The sequence below is a fragment of the Amphiura filiformis genome, unplaced genomic scaffold (genome assembly GCF_039555335.1).
Source record: "Amphiura filiformis unplaced genomic scaffold, Afil_fr2py scaffold_94, whole genome shotgun sequence".
In the NCBI taxonomy this organism is placed as follows: Eukaryota; Metazoa; Echinodermata; class Ophiuroidea; order Amphilepidida; family Amphiuridae; genus Amphiura; species Amphiura filiformis.
In genome coordinates this window covers 155224-170073 of record NW_027305558.1, presented here as the reverse complement: position 1 = coordinate 170073, position 14850 = coordinate 155224, and the positions used below count along the sequence as shown (strand labels likewise).

The 14850-nt window shown below is 36.4% G+C and overlaps 1 protein-coding gene across 1 annotated transcript; it reads left to right on the top strand.

Moving 5' to 3' along the window:
- The first annotated feature begins 543 nt into the window (after positions 1 to 543).
- LOC140144895 (uncharacterized) lies at positions 544 to 6447 on the top strand. The gene is made up of 3 exons (XM_072166695.1): positions 544 to 636; positions 2626 to 2752; positions 3829 to 6447. Exons 1-3 carry the CDS (start codon positions 573 to 575, stop codon positions 5177 to 5179), a joined length of 1542 nt encoding a protein of 513 aa, XP_072022796.1. The 5' UTR covers positions 544 to 572; the 3' UTR covers positions 5180 to 6447.
- Positions 6448 to 14850: the final 8403 nt, after the last annotated feature.

The window sequence follows — 14850 nt, the reverse complement described above, 5'->3', positions numbered from 1 at the left end:
AGCTTTTTATTAGTGTATGCCTATATCATTACTTGTGGTGTCTAAGCTACTTCATCTGGTAACTGCGAATGGGAAACTTTCTCAGACATTGTGTAATGTAATGGTAAACTCCCTCACTCAACAGTGATGTGTCTTCATGTATATTCCAGTGAGCCACGTTGTGGACAATTTGAATTTATAGCTCTCTACACCGCTCTCTGTGTGTTCAATATTATTTGCATGTTCGCCTCATTTGTTTTTGTAATACTATATATTGTAACTATTGCAATACTTTCCATAGAATACACCATGAAAAAGGGTATTATGCTTATACCGAAGAGGTGGAAAGCTCCCGTTTGAATATATTTAGGGAATTAAAAGTTGTGTAGGTAGGACGAAAAATAGCAGTATGACAATATAACAGCATAGTTAGAGGTGAAAAGCTGCCATTTGTTAATATTTTTGTGTTACATACCGTATCTTTGCCTTGAACTTCAACCAAAATGAATATGCAAAGTTCAAGCTTTATTATTACCCCGTCAGGTGTAACAATAATATCGTAAGTATACGCAGCCCTTGTACATGCCCCGTCGATGTTCTGCCGCCATTTTGATAAGGAAATAGTTGTAAGGCTTAATTCTTTATCAATTTTGTCAAGTAAGTGTGTGTTGATTTATGTGATTCTGTGATAATAAGGTTCTTAATACATGTATGTTACCGGTGAACCACACATAATAAACGTGTCATACTGCAGTTACTGTCCGTTTTCCTATACACAATACACAGTGCTCTCACCATTGACGCGTGACCCCTACAAATGATGTATGTTGGAAGAATGGGCACTTGACTAGTTAACATCACTGTGTGAAAAATAACCAGCCAATATTTAATTTATTCTCCAAAACTTCTAGCAAATATATTTCTCTTACATGACCTAAAATTACAGCTAGGTTAGATGTTCAGAAATGGTCGCACTTTTGTAAAATATGAGTGAGGGCAAGGCATAGCTAGCCAACTCCCCGTGTTAATTGAATGGAGATTTGACCGAAAATATTGGTATCGGACTGCTCACTTCTGAAGGATGCCACAAAAAAACGGTAAAAGCTACATTTTAATTATTCTCTGGCAAACCTTCATGATGAGTTTCTTATATAGTATGCCGAAATTGGGTACTGTAGGTGATTGACAAAGGGTCGCACTTTTCTGATAAATAAGTGACAGTGAACATGAAATATCAGCGCCCATAAACCCAAGTTAGTAGCTAGTTAGTGGAGGCCGTCACGGGACTGATTATTGATTATTGAAGTGCCTTATTAATAGATACGCACGATTTAGGGCAAGAAAAACAAACCAGGACACTTTTGGAGACATCATCATCATCATTATCATCATCATCATCATCATCATCATCATCGACATCATCATCATCATCATCACTTTCTACATTTTTTCTAAACAACATAGGGCCTACCGTTTTAATAAGATTTTTTTCTTGAAATGCATGTAACTATAATTATTGTTTAGAGCGTGATGAAATAAAACATCACGATTTTCATCACAAAACAAATATAATGCATAAGAAATCGTTTGTTTTAGAGCGTGATGATGAAATAAAACATCACGATTTTCATCACGAAACAAAGTAATACATAAGAAATCAATTTTTCGTGAGTGATGAAATAAAACATCAAAATTTTCATCACGAAACAAAGTAATACTTGAGAAATCGTTTGTTTTAAAGCGTGATGAAATAAAACATCACGATTTTCATCACAAAACAAAGTAATAGGCCTACAAAAGAAATACATTTTTCGAGAGTGATTAAATAAAACATCACGATTTTCATCACGGAACAAAGTAATACATAAGACATCGTTTGTTTGATTGAAATCAACCGCGACAGTTCGTCTCACACACATAACAATGCACTGCGATCAAATAGGTTGATGACAACATTTGATTGAATGGACTGCACTGCGCCATGATTACGTGCACCGGTTCAAATCCTTTGTTTGGAGCCAATCAATAATTTCAAGTACAGCCTCTATGCAAATTAGAGTTTACACACACTGCAGCTGGGGTAATCGACCGAAGCTGGTTGCCGTTAGTGATCGAATGCATGAGCTTATTTGCTTTACTGAATCGATTTACTGGATTAATTTCCTGTTAACTGGGTTTAATGCCACAAAGGTCGAATCGCCTTTGCCATGGACCATGACTGCATCATGTTCTTTCCACAGGGAAATCTTATTTTAACACGAAAACTTTATCATGTTTCTAGACCAGGAGTATTCGCTACTTGCACGGTTCCGCCATTATGCACTATGTGCGGGGAGAGCCTCGAACTGGCAGCATACATGAATGGGAATTGAACTAGTCATAACGTTCTGTGTAAGGTTACATAATTCTTCCTTTCATGTATGCTGCCAGTTCGAGGCTCTCCCGCACATAGTGCATAATGGCGGAACCGTGCAAGTAGCGAATAGCTAGATCTAGAACAATACCGTATTCAGTAGTAAGCCTACGCCGACAACGTGTAATCTCAAAGACATAGCAAGTTACAGGACTTCCATGCAGCGTCATATTTCTCTGTATTTTTTACTTTGATAATAACCATTTTTATTTTTAAATTTTTTTTAATGATAGAAATGGGCGCTACCTTATTGAAAAACAGAATGCCGGTTGTTGAGGGAGCTATTGGCATGCTTAATATGGATACGTTGCTGGTTATTTTCAACTTCTTGTCTTTGTACGAGAAATTAATCGCAATGCGGTAAGAGAGTAATACTATTTATTCATTCAATAGTAATGCTGATAGAAATCGATTGGCAAAAGTGATGCCGGCTGGGAACGAAAACTTGGAAAATGGCTCAAATTCGCGATTTCGGGTGACGAATTCGATAGCTTTTGAGCCCTTTTCATTCCCAGCATGCATCACGTTTGCCTATTGATCGATAATGGCTATCAGCAACATATAGATGAGTTGACTTCTGACGTCATTGCTTGGCAGTATGCGCACGCATCATCACAATTTCCATTGATTTTATCTGGCAGTATTCGCGCGCATCATATTTTGTTCAGGGCCCGTGCTTTTAAAACTACCGCCACAACACAGTGCAACGGTATCCCGGGTTGTATGCAGTTCGCTCAAGCATATGGATATACCAATCCCTTGCCTTTGTTGATAAACATTGAGGTCAACTCATCTATACCTTCAAGTGATAATAAGAGGCAACATGTAAACTCGTGTTCCTCTTGCCATAAAGGTATGTACTAGAATATTAACAGATTCAGGGTTCAACGGATACGTTGTCGGACGATTACTGTCAAGCTTTCGTCAGGATTAGGTCTGACTTCTTCAGGATAAAACATATTAGGAGCAGTGTGGTTTTTGTAAAAAGAATCCTTTTTAAGTGGTTCAAGTATTTTTCATGATCAGTGGCGTATCAGAGTCAGTTTTCTGAGGGAGCAAAGACAAAAAAAAATCAAGGTGAACAGCATTTTGGTCCTGTGTTACTGTGATTATATAATTTTGGAAAAACGTAAGCTTTGTAAATCAAATATTGTATTCATTGTATATATTTTTTTTACTGTGTAAAATGGTTCCATAATTTTCGAATGTCGTTCATATTTTTATTTGTTCATGATAATGTTCTGTTTCCTATCATTTAATTTTAGAAGCAGCCATAATTCTATTCAATAAACTGTAGATTACATGTTTTGCACGAATCCACATTTCTCTGTACGAATGCGTCACAGCAATGGTTTAAGTATCATGAATAGCCATTGTGAAAACCTATCAATTAATTTTCTATTATCATGATAATATTTATTTATATATTCATATAGGGTAAGAAAGGAATGGCATCTTATAATCAAAAACTATGCCTGGACTGTCATCGACTTCAGAGACAAAGGTCCTCCCAGAAAGGTTGCAGAGTCTAGTAGACAGTTCAGACGGTTTGTATCACAAAATGGACAAAACAAATTTGAATATCGAGAGTGTGGCAATGAATGGGAATTTCCAATGAACGAAAATGACGTGTTAAAGTTCTTGACTCTTTATGCTGGTATAGGTTTGCAAGAGATTCATCTATCTGTAGCCAGCGATGAAATCGTGAGCTATTTGCGCGTGAACTGTCCTAATATAAACACTCTTGGGATATGTTTCAAAGGGATATGTGTCAAGGAAAAGTCCAAAGTGAAACATTTTGAATGGATGCGCGGCAAGAAAAAGTTCAATGTAAAACACCATTCAGTTTCTAACGAAAACCTGTCTCAGCTGCTTCATTTTCTGCCGAAATTGCAACGATTGCATCTGACATGGCCTAGATTCTGGTCAAACGATTTTTATTATGAACAAATTATTAAATTGTTACAAAAATGTAACTTGCGATATGTAAGCCTTCACGAGGTCGACCTATTGTTTTTATCCAAGTTGAAGAAGATATCACCTGCAACATTAACAAGTTTACGTGAGGTGGAATTATGCGATAAGTTTAGGGTACAGGCACTGGAGACGGATGATGATATATTGTCTTCAGCAGTAGGGGGCATGACATCATTAACATGCCTCAAACTCACCAATGAGCGTCGTCGTACCCCTCACGGGAGTTTTCATAGACGTTATGAGATAGATGGCGACAGACTTTTCCCATCAATCGCTCACTGGACACATCTGAAAATATTGACCTTGCAACATGTGCGCTATTCGACAGAAGCATTTGAGATGATGATACAGGGACTACTTAATCTAGAAACACTTGTATTAGAAGGAATATCCGTGAAGTCATCGGTGGTTAATCTGATAAACATTCATCTTAAGAAAATTAAATCGTTACAGTTGTCTCCCGGGTTGTATCAGCATATTTCGTCAAAGTATTCTTCTGAAAGTTTACAATCACTTTCATACCACCCCACGGTTGAAAACCTTGCGGTAGAGCAAACATATGATGAGAGAAATCAGATAAATTGGGTTGAGCGAATATATGACATATTGGTTACACTTCCTAAGATCAAAAAAGTGAAACTGACAGGATACAATTTAGTATCTTGTTTTAGTCAAGCTTCGTATCCAAGCATAGAATGTGCAGAAATTGAAGTGATCCTAATTAGGAAGGTAAACTTATACAGGAATTTGAAACATATAATACATGTGACTTCTGAAATATTGACGTCAGAGAATATTTTAAAATATTGAAGCAATGCATTAATATACAAGAGATTTTTGAACCTTGAACCTTGAATTGACAAAGCAAGAATATGATTTATAACATTTACAAAATAGTGTTATTGTACAATAATTAAACATTTTGCCAGGCAAATCCAATAAAAAGTAACTCACTATTTTAGCTTTCGCCATCTGGGCTGATGGCTTGATCACAAGTGTCTTGGTCCACTGCTTTTCCCGCGAAACGGCTTGTTGACATTTCCCGGAAGTGATTTTGTTTTTGTTTTGAGCACTGGATCGTATGCGTGATCGAGAGAGACGATACCTTCGTCGCGGTTGATTGCTTTGGCGCCCTTTTTGCAGATTTGGATAGTTTCCCTTATTCTTATTCTATTTTTTTTCTTCCTAAGCTACACAATAATTGAAAAAATTTCACTTATCACAACTATATATTTTTATATTACGGTATGCTATCGATATTGAATACGTGTACACGTATATGAGGTTTCTGGAGAAACTGCTTTACTAAATTTCACCAACATTTATCAGAATTGTGTCATGAGCCGGCCACGAGCTTAAAGCTTTATACAAGAAACAAACCTTTTTTTCAGCATTATAGCAATTTATTTCGATTTTAGCCTACCCTATATTTTTCCGACATGTTATTAAAATAATATAAAATAGTAATTAAGATGACGCTAGTGATTTAGCATGATCACGTGGCTTGTACAGTCAATACATTGCAATTTGCAAGACAACCTGAAACGAGTGATTTTATTTTTAAATGAGCATTCATGACTTCATTTCATTTCATATGGAATGGCAAAACAAGGTCGCTTAAGATGGGAAACAGACATGCACACAAGATTGAATAGTATACAAATATTACAGGCCTATGAATGTGATAGTACAAAATATATCATGAGGTCAAATTTTGACTTTTCTATTTCACGAGGCGTAGTCGAGTGCAATAGAATAGTCAAAATTTGATTATCATGTTTTTATATCATGATATCACATGGTTTCTTTTCATGCCATGTGATAGTAAAAACTATCAAACGGCTAAATTCACTGTAATCATGATATAATCTCCTCTACTCTTGGTCACCTGAGATGCTGAAATATTCTACCTCAACTTAATCCAAGATGCACTACCCTCACCTGCCAACTTGAAGACCTGGAATAAACACCCACTAGGTCAGTGTACTCTCTACTTCCCAGTAGAGGTGGTATCTGTAACATTAGAGAGCTTGCGAAATGAAGTTACTTTAACTTTAACTTTAACGTCTAGAGGATTATAGAGGATTATGTATTCAAAACCAAGGTGGTTTCGAATACATAATCCTCTATAATCCTCTAGACGTTAAAGTTAAAGTAACCTCATTTCGCAAGCTCTCTATTAACACGTTTACGTGAGGTGGAATTATACGTAGGCCTACTGGCTAATGAACAGAAGACGGCTGATGAGATATTACCCTCAACAGTAGGGTGCATGCCATCATTAACATGCTTCACACTTACCTGTAATCTAAATGGTGACAATTTTTTACCATTAATTACTCACTGGGCACATCTGAAATCATTGACCGTATATCGGGTGCGCTACTCGACAGAAGCATTTCAGATGATGATACAGGGATTACTTAATCTAGAAACACTTGTGTTAAAAGGAATATCCGTGACGTCATCGGTGGTTAATCTGATCAGCATTCATCTAAAGAAAATAAAATCGCTAGAGTTGTCTACATGGACTTCGTCAAAGTATTCTTCTGAAAGTTTACAATCACTTTCATACCATCCCACACTTGAAACCCTCATGGTGCCGCAAACACATGATGAGGCAAATCAGACAAATTGGGTTAAGCGAATATATGACATATTGGTTACACTTCCTAAGATTAAAAATGTTAAACTGACGGGATACAATTTAGTTTCTTGTTTTAGTCAAGCTTCGTATCCAATCATAGGAAATGCAGAAATTGAAGTGATCCTATATAAGAAAGTAGGTGATTTTAATCTTAGCGTAATTGATTTTAATCTTACAGAGTCTGTAACTTCTGAAATATTGAAGTCAGAAAATATTCTAAAATATTGAAGCAATGAATAACAGAGATGGGTTGAATCTGGAAGTAGTTTAACTGAGAAAACAAGACTATGATTTACACAAAATATAAAGTGTGAATTGAAACAAAAAGGAAAGAGCTGTATAGCCAATAAGCCCTCATAGATAGTCCTTCTCAATCATGTCTGCAAAGTGCTTTACCGTCAACTATGAAAAATGCACTTCGGTTGCTGTTTTCAAACAGCACATAAAACCAATCTCCTTGGACAATATCTGCCAAGTTATTCTTAATTTCAATCATATTTCTTTGGTACAAAATAATAGTCTCTTAAATCTTTCGTATTTTGCTGTCAAAAACCGAATAATTTTCGCCGATTATAAGTCGAACTAATTTATATTCTTTGCTTTGTTAATTCCCAGCAGACATTCACTTTTTACTTTAGGATTCTAATGACTGTATTGACCCTTTGCACGGTCATTTTTACTTCAAAGAGCAGGTTGTCCATTCATAACCTCCGCATATCGCACTATTGAATGTGTGATATGCCCTGAGTACTTCAATTTGATCATCTATCTTTGTTTACAATAATTTAAAGTTATTCTATGAGAGATGGGAAACCCCCTTGGAAGAGTTGGTGTGTAATGAACTTTTGGGAATCCCCTCTCATGTAATCCAATTGATCAGACAAACAATTCACGCATGTCTATTTTGTCTAATCCCCATTTTACAGAAGGTTCACTGTATTGCATGATGTGGTAAAGTCGAAGTTGCTAAACTGACAAAATGATCTATGAATAGATGTGGGTGTTTGTTTGTTGAAAACAATTGTTAACAGACTGGACAGATATTTGATTGTTATGAAGCGTGTGAGTTGTGTGATTAGTACAGCAAAATGTTCCCAAGGTTGAACACTAAATCAGCAAAGGTGCTATATAAGTATTCGGTCGCTGAAAGAAGGAGATAATGTGGAATCATATCCCGAAAAAAGGGATTTGTTATAGTCGTCGTCGTCAAGCTGATAACTGATTCAATAAGATTCTAAAGTATGTCAAGTGGAACAGAAAGAGATTTAATTGTGTTGTGTGTGTTGTAATGTGAATACAGGAGATTGATGTAATGTGAATACAGGAGATTTGAGTACACGAAGGTGCATAACCTCCCTAAAAGCTGAAGTTTGGTATGATACACATCTGTTAATGTTGATAATTTTGATAAGGAAATAGTTGACAGGTTTATTTCATTATCTATTTTGTGAAGTAAGTCTGCTTTGATTTGTGTGATTCTGTGATAATAAGGTTCTTAATACATGTACAATACACATGTTCTTTTTACAGGAAAATCTCAAGATATTTTAACTAGTAAGTAAACTGTCCGCACAGACCCATGTTCTGTCACCATTTTTATTTTGATACAGAAATAGCTGACAGCTTTAATTCATTATCAATTTTGTTAATATAATCCACCGGGATATTATGCCTAGCTGCATTGCTAGAATGACGTAATTATCAACCAATCAGCGCCCAGCATTGTATGGTAATGAGAAGGAAAGTTATTATTTTTTTGCTCACGTAATGGGAAAGTTTTTTCAAAACTTCCTAACCCCCCCCCCCGTCCCTTAGTAAACACCCCATGCAGACATCGGTGATTACCTGACCGTGCACAGCTAGTACGTCAGGAAGGTCCACAATAATCCATACACGCCGTCAGGCACGGGTCCTTCTAGATTCGTTCTCAACCCCCAGCTGCGCACTCGAATTATCATAATCGATGACCCATCATAGCTATTATTTAACCACGTCTGTTATGCAACTGGGACTGGTACGCTAGTCATCTCAATCGATTGATTTTGAGACGGGTACATGGAACAAAACGCCTCGCACTTTTGAAGTTGTTTCCGTTCAATAGGGCGATTTCACAAAAGGTCATTAGTTCAAATCTGCCTCCATGTCTTCTCTGCGTTGAACCATATCATGCTGATCACTTGCACCTGTAAGATTAGTATCTTTGAAAAAAACAGTATAGTATTCAATCTATGATAGCAGACATACACACGTGATGAGTGTAACCATAGATGAACTCCTGGATGGGGCAGCTTTAATTAGCATGAGGCCATATTGATATGTAAATAGCGTATTGTTATTTAAATTTGTGCCTAGACGTATTGAGGGCGACAGTCATGTTATCCAGACGGAGAATGGCTGCATATGCCGAGCATGTCAATTTGCTGAGTGAAGGCTGATAATCACCTTTCTGTATAGGTAATAAGCTAGTATATTTCGTGTACCAGTTGGTTATAACAAAAAATTAGTATCATACATGTATTAAATATATTAAATGTATAAAACTTTGAAATTTAGATGAATTTGAAGAGCAGAGCTCCGAAATCTAGCTAAGTCAGGTAATGTGAAATTCTGCTGCGTGACCCCCTCTGCGTGGTAGAATTATATTCATAAAACATTGAATTTAACAGATATCATGGGCAGCCAACCACGATTTATCAGCATTTAAAATATATGTTAATTAACAAAGATAAATAATAAAGAGTACAAATGACAATTAACTAGTAAACAATCCTGAAATCTTAAAATGTTGCCACGTGATTTCCCGACCACATGATAGTCAACATGTGACCACTATTCAGATTTACCGTAAATATTTAGAGTATTGTTACACGGCTTGCACATACACTGTGCATTTCTTTACCTCCGTATAAAATCAATAATTCATGCTGGGAGCCAAGTAACATTCTGTCTGCTCAGTGCAGATTGGTATTTTATTTTACTTGAGAGCATAATAGAAATACATAAGACGAATAGGGCGCCATGATCGAAGGTCAGGTCGGGTATCAAAGGTTATTATAACTTAAATACTACTTGTATTTCACACCTTGCCTCTGTCACATATTTCCTTCATATTATTGACAGCAAGTCCTAATTTTGACTTGCAAAATGTCATTTCATATTAAATTAGTAGACTTTCTTTGAAAAAAACATATCACTGGTGCCTGATGGGAATACCCGTCCGCCATTTCATTAAACTGGATCGTTTTCGTGTGGTTTGTGCCCAGATGTTCGCAAAGTTCGCAAAACTAACAACGTTGTTATTTGCCAAACTCAATTAACATGATCCAAGGGGTCGAACATGAATTATTCATAACGAGCTATAACGGATCGATAACTGGCCTCACTTTCTAGCTAGTAAACCAGCTGAATTTTTCATAGATTTTGCGTTGCTAATAGAACGACCGTGAATTTAGTGACACCCCCTTGGTGTAACCTACTTTTAGTGCAGCGCGATATGTTCAAAATTGTTTTCACCTATTGCTATGGTAATTAATCCGATTAGTTACGTAACTTCGCTAGCGTATTCGCTGTCACAGTTATGAAATAATCGGAATAGCTATAATAGCAATAGGTATAAACAATTTTTGAATATATCGCGCTGCACTACAAGCAGGTTGCAGTAACCTGTGTGTGTCTGCAATCATAGATTGAATACAATACCAATCTTCAATGCAGGGGTACCGCGTGAACGTACTAGTGCAGAGCGATATAATAAAAAAATGTTTGTACCTATTGCTATGAAGATAATCCTATTACGTCACTTCGACCTCAAATTAGCTGTAGAAGTGATGTAATAAATCGGGTTAACTACCATTCCAATATATGAATACAATTTTGACTATGTCGCCTCGCACTCATCACCTGTATATATCTGCAATCATTCCATACCGCTCTTTTCAAAGATACTAATCTTACAGGTGCGAGTGATCAGCATGATATGGTTAAATGCATAGGTATTACGTTGTAGTGCAGGGCGATATAGTCAAAATTTGAACATGTGTTCTGTAATGATAAGGATTATCTTAATATATGTATGTTACCGCTGAACCACACATAATAAATCTGTTCTTTGTACTAATCTTATTTTCACACGAAAACTTAATATGTGATTATAGATCATTCTTGGCTAAATTTAGATATGGATATAACATCATTCAGTGGTAAGCTTACTTAAACGACGCGTAGTCTCAAAGACATAAAAAGTTGCAGGACTTCCATGCAGCGTCATTACAACCAATTTTCTGTGATGATTACCCATTTTTATTTTAATACAGAAATGGACGCTACCTTCTTGCAAAACAGAGTTCCGGTCGATGAGGGACCAATTGGCATGCTTAATATTGATACATTGCTGGTTATTTTCAACTTCTTGTCTTTGTACGAGAAATTAATCGCAATGAGGTAAGATAGTGATACTATTCAATAAGGTATAATGCTGAAAGTTAAAAGTAATCAATTGGCAAAAGTGTTGCATGATGGGAACAAAAAGGACTCCAATTTGCGATCTCGGGTGCACGAATTCGGTAGGTTTTGAGCCCTTTCATTCCCAGCTTACATCACGTTGGTCTATTAGCAATATACTACAACACGTTAATAAATAGCAACATATAAACTTATGTTCCTCTTGCCATAAAGGTCTGTCATAGAATATTAACAGATTTGAGGTTTCAACGGATTGATAACGGACAAAACATAATGTATTAGGGGCAGCGTGGTATTTGTAAAGGTCCAAATGCAAGTAGTATAAAGGTCAGAGTCAATTGTCTGAAGAGAGCAAAGACAAAATTAAATGCCCGGTGAACATTCGTTCGTTCATAGATTCATTTATTCATACATGGTTTTCATATTCATGGTAAATCCTTGTCTACAGAGTATCATTGTGGCGAGGCATTTTGAGTTGCCATGCACTTGATACAAGTATGTTACGTGAGCATTACTTAAGCGATGGTGTGTTTGAAAAGAACCGTTTATAGTAGGTGCCTCTTTCCTATTATACTGAAGCCTTAGGTGGCTCTGAAAGAGCCATAAAAGGGAACTGTCCCTTGCCCACTAAAAGTGCTGTGACCCTGACAAAAAGCCGTAAACTGCCTCTTGCCTACAAAAATTAACTATTATTCGTTATGAATTCGGCAGAGTGACGAATCGAGCATTTTGAGCAAATTGAGTTACTCACATTGGGTAAGTGACACCATGCTATAATGCTCTTTTGACACGGGTCAGCCTAGATGGTCTAATCATGAATAACTGTCGTAAAAGTATATCGAGAACTTTTATATAATATTTATTTGTATTTTCATATAGGATAAGCAAGGAATGGCATCTTATAATCAAAAATCATGCCTGGACTGTCATCGACTTCAGAGACGAAGGTCCTATTAGAAAGGTTGAAGAGTCTAAAAGAGTGTTCAGACGGTTTCTGTCACAAAATGGACCAAACATTTTTGAGTACCGAGAGTATTACAATGAATGGAAATTTCCAATGAACGAAAATGACGTGTTAAAGTTCTTGGCTCTTTATGCTGGTATAGGTTTGCAAGAGATTCATCTACCTGTAGCCAGCGATGAAATCATGAGCTATTTGCGCGTGAACTGTCCTAATATAACCACTCTTGGGTTACCTTTCGAAATGCGCGGCAGTGAAAGGTCCAAAGTAAGAGTACCTAAACACGATTACGGAAATATGTATCAGCTGCTGTATTATCTGCCGAAATTACAACGATTGTATCTGACATGGCCTGCACATTGGAGAAGGTATCACATTGAATGGAATTGTTATGAACAAATTATTCAATTGTTACGCATGTGTAAATTGCGTTATATAAGCCTTCACGAGGTCGGCCTTTCTTTTTTATCCAAGCTGAAGAAGATGTCACCTGTAACATTAACAAGTTTACGTGAGATGGAATTACGCGTTGTGTATAGCGAACAAGAGACACTTGATGAGATATTGTCCTCAACAGTATTAACACGCTTCAAACTCATCGGTGAGCTCGATGGTGACAAACTTTTACCATCAATTGCTCACTGGGCACATCTGAAAATATTGACCTTGCAAATGGCGCCTTATTCGACAGAAGCATTTAAGATCATGATAAAGGGATTACTTAATCTAGAAACACTTGTGTTAAAAGGACCATCAGTGACGTCATCGGTGGTTAATCTGATCAGCATTCATCTAAAGATTAAAAATGTTAAACTGACGGGATACAATTTAGTTTCTTGTTTTAGTCAAGCTTCATATCCAATTATAGAATGTGCAGACATTGAAGTGATCCAATTTAAGAAAGTATGTGGTTTTAATTTTACAGAACGTGTAACTTCTGAAATATTGAAATCAGAAAATATTCTTAAATATTGAAGCAATGATTAACAGAGATGGGTTGAATCTGGAAGTATGTAACTGACAAAACAAGACTATGATTTACACAAAATATAAAGTGTGAATTAAAACAAAAAGGAAAGAGCTGAATAGCTAATAAGCCCTTATAGATAGTCCTTCTCAATCATGTCTGCAAAGTGCTTTACCGTTAACTCTGAAAAATGCACTTCGGTTGCTGTTTTCAAACAGCACATTAAAACAATTTCCCTGGAAATATCTGCCAAGTGATTCTTAATTTCCATCATGTTTCTTTAGTACAAAATAATAGTCTCTAATCTTTCGTATTTTGCTGCCAAAAACCGAATAATTGTCGCCAATTATAAGTCGAACTAATTTATATTTTTTGCTTTGTTAATTACCAGCAGACATTTTCTTTTTACTTTAGGATTCTAATGACTGCATTGACCCTTTGCACGGTCATTTTTACTTGGAAGAGCAGGTTATCCATTCATAACCTCCGCGTATCACACTATTGAATGTGTGATATGCCCTGACTAATTCAATTTGATCATCTATCTTTGTTTACAATAATTTAATTTAAAGTTATTCTATGAGAGATGGGAAACCCCCTTGGAAGAGTTGATGTGTAATGAACTTTTGGGAATCCCCTCTCATGTAATCCAATTGATCAGACAAACAATTCACTCATGTCTATTTTGTCTAATCCCCATTTTACAGAAGGTTCACTGTATTGCATGATGTGGTAAAGTCCAAGTTGCTAAAATGACAAAATGATCTATGAATAGATGTGGGTTTTTTGTTTTGTTGCTATAAACGAACAGATGTTAACAGGTTTACTGGACAGATATTTGATTGCTATGAAGCGTGGGAGTTGTGTGATTAGTACAGCAAAATGTTCCCAAGTTGAACACTAAATCAGCAAAGGTGCTATGTATTCGGCCGCTGATAGAAGGAGATATTGTTGAATCATATCCCGAAAAAAAGGATTTGTTGTAGTCGTCGTCGTCAAGCTGATAACTGATTCAATAAGGCTCTAAAGTCTGTCAAGTGGAGCAGAAGGAGATTTAATTGTGTTGTGAGTACTGTAATGTGAATACAGGAGATTTGAGTACACGAAGGTGCAAAACCTCCCTAAAAGCTGAAGTTTGGTATGATACACATCTGTTAATGTTAGTAGAAACAGAGCGGATATGGAGGCAGGCCTGTTTTCCCGAAGATATTGTGTAAATGGTGAAAATAACATCATTTTGAGTATCACCGTTGCCCAGGGATATTGTTACTATGAAATAATTACAAAGTAGAAACTGGACATTAAGGCCAAAAAAAATTGTTTGTTTGTCCACGTCCGACCGACCCTGTACTCTGGTCCCGACCGTGTCTTTTTTTTTAAATTTACGTTGAATGTGCTAGTAAAACAGCGGTTAGTATAAATTTAAAGAAAGAAAATGAACAGTA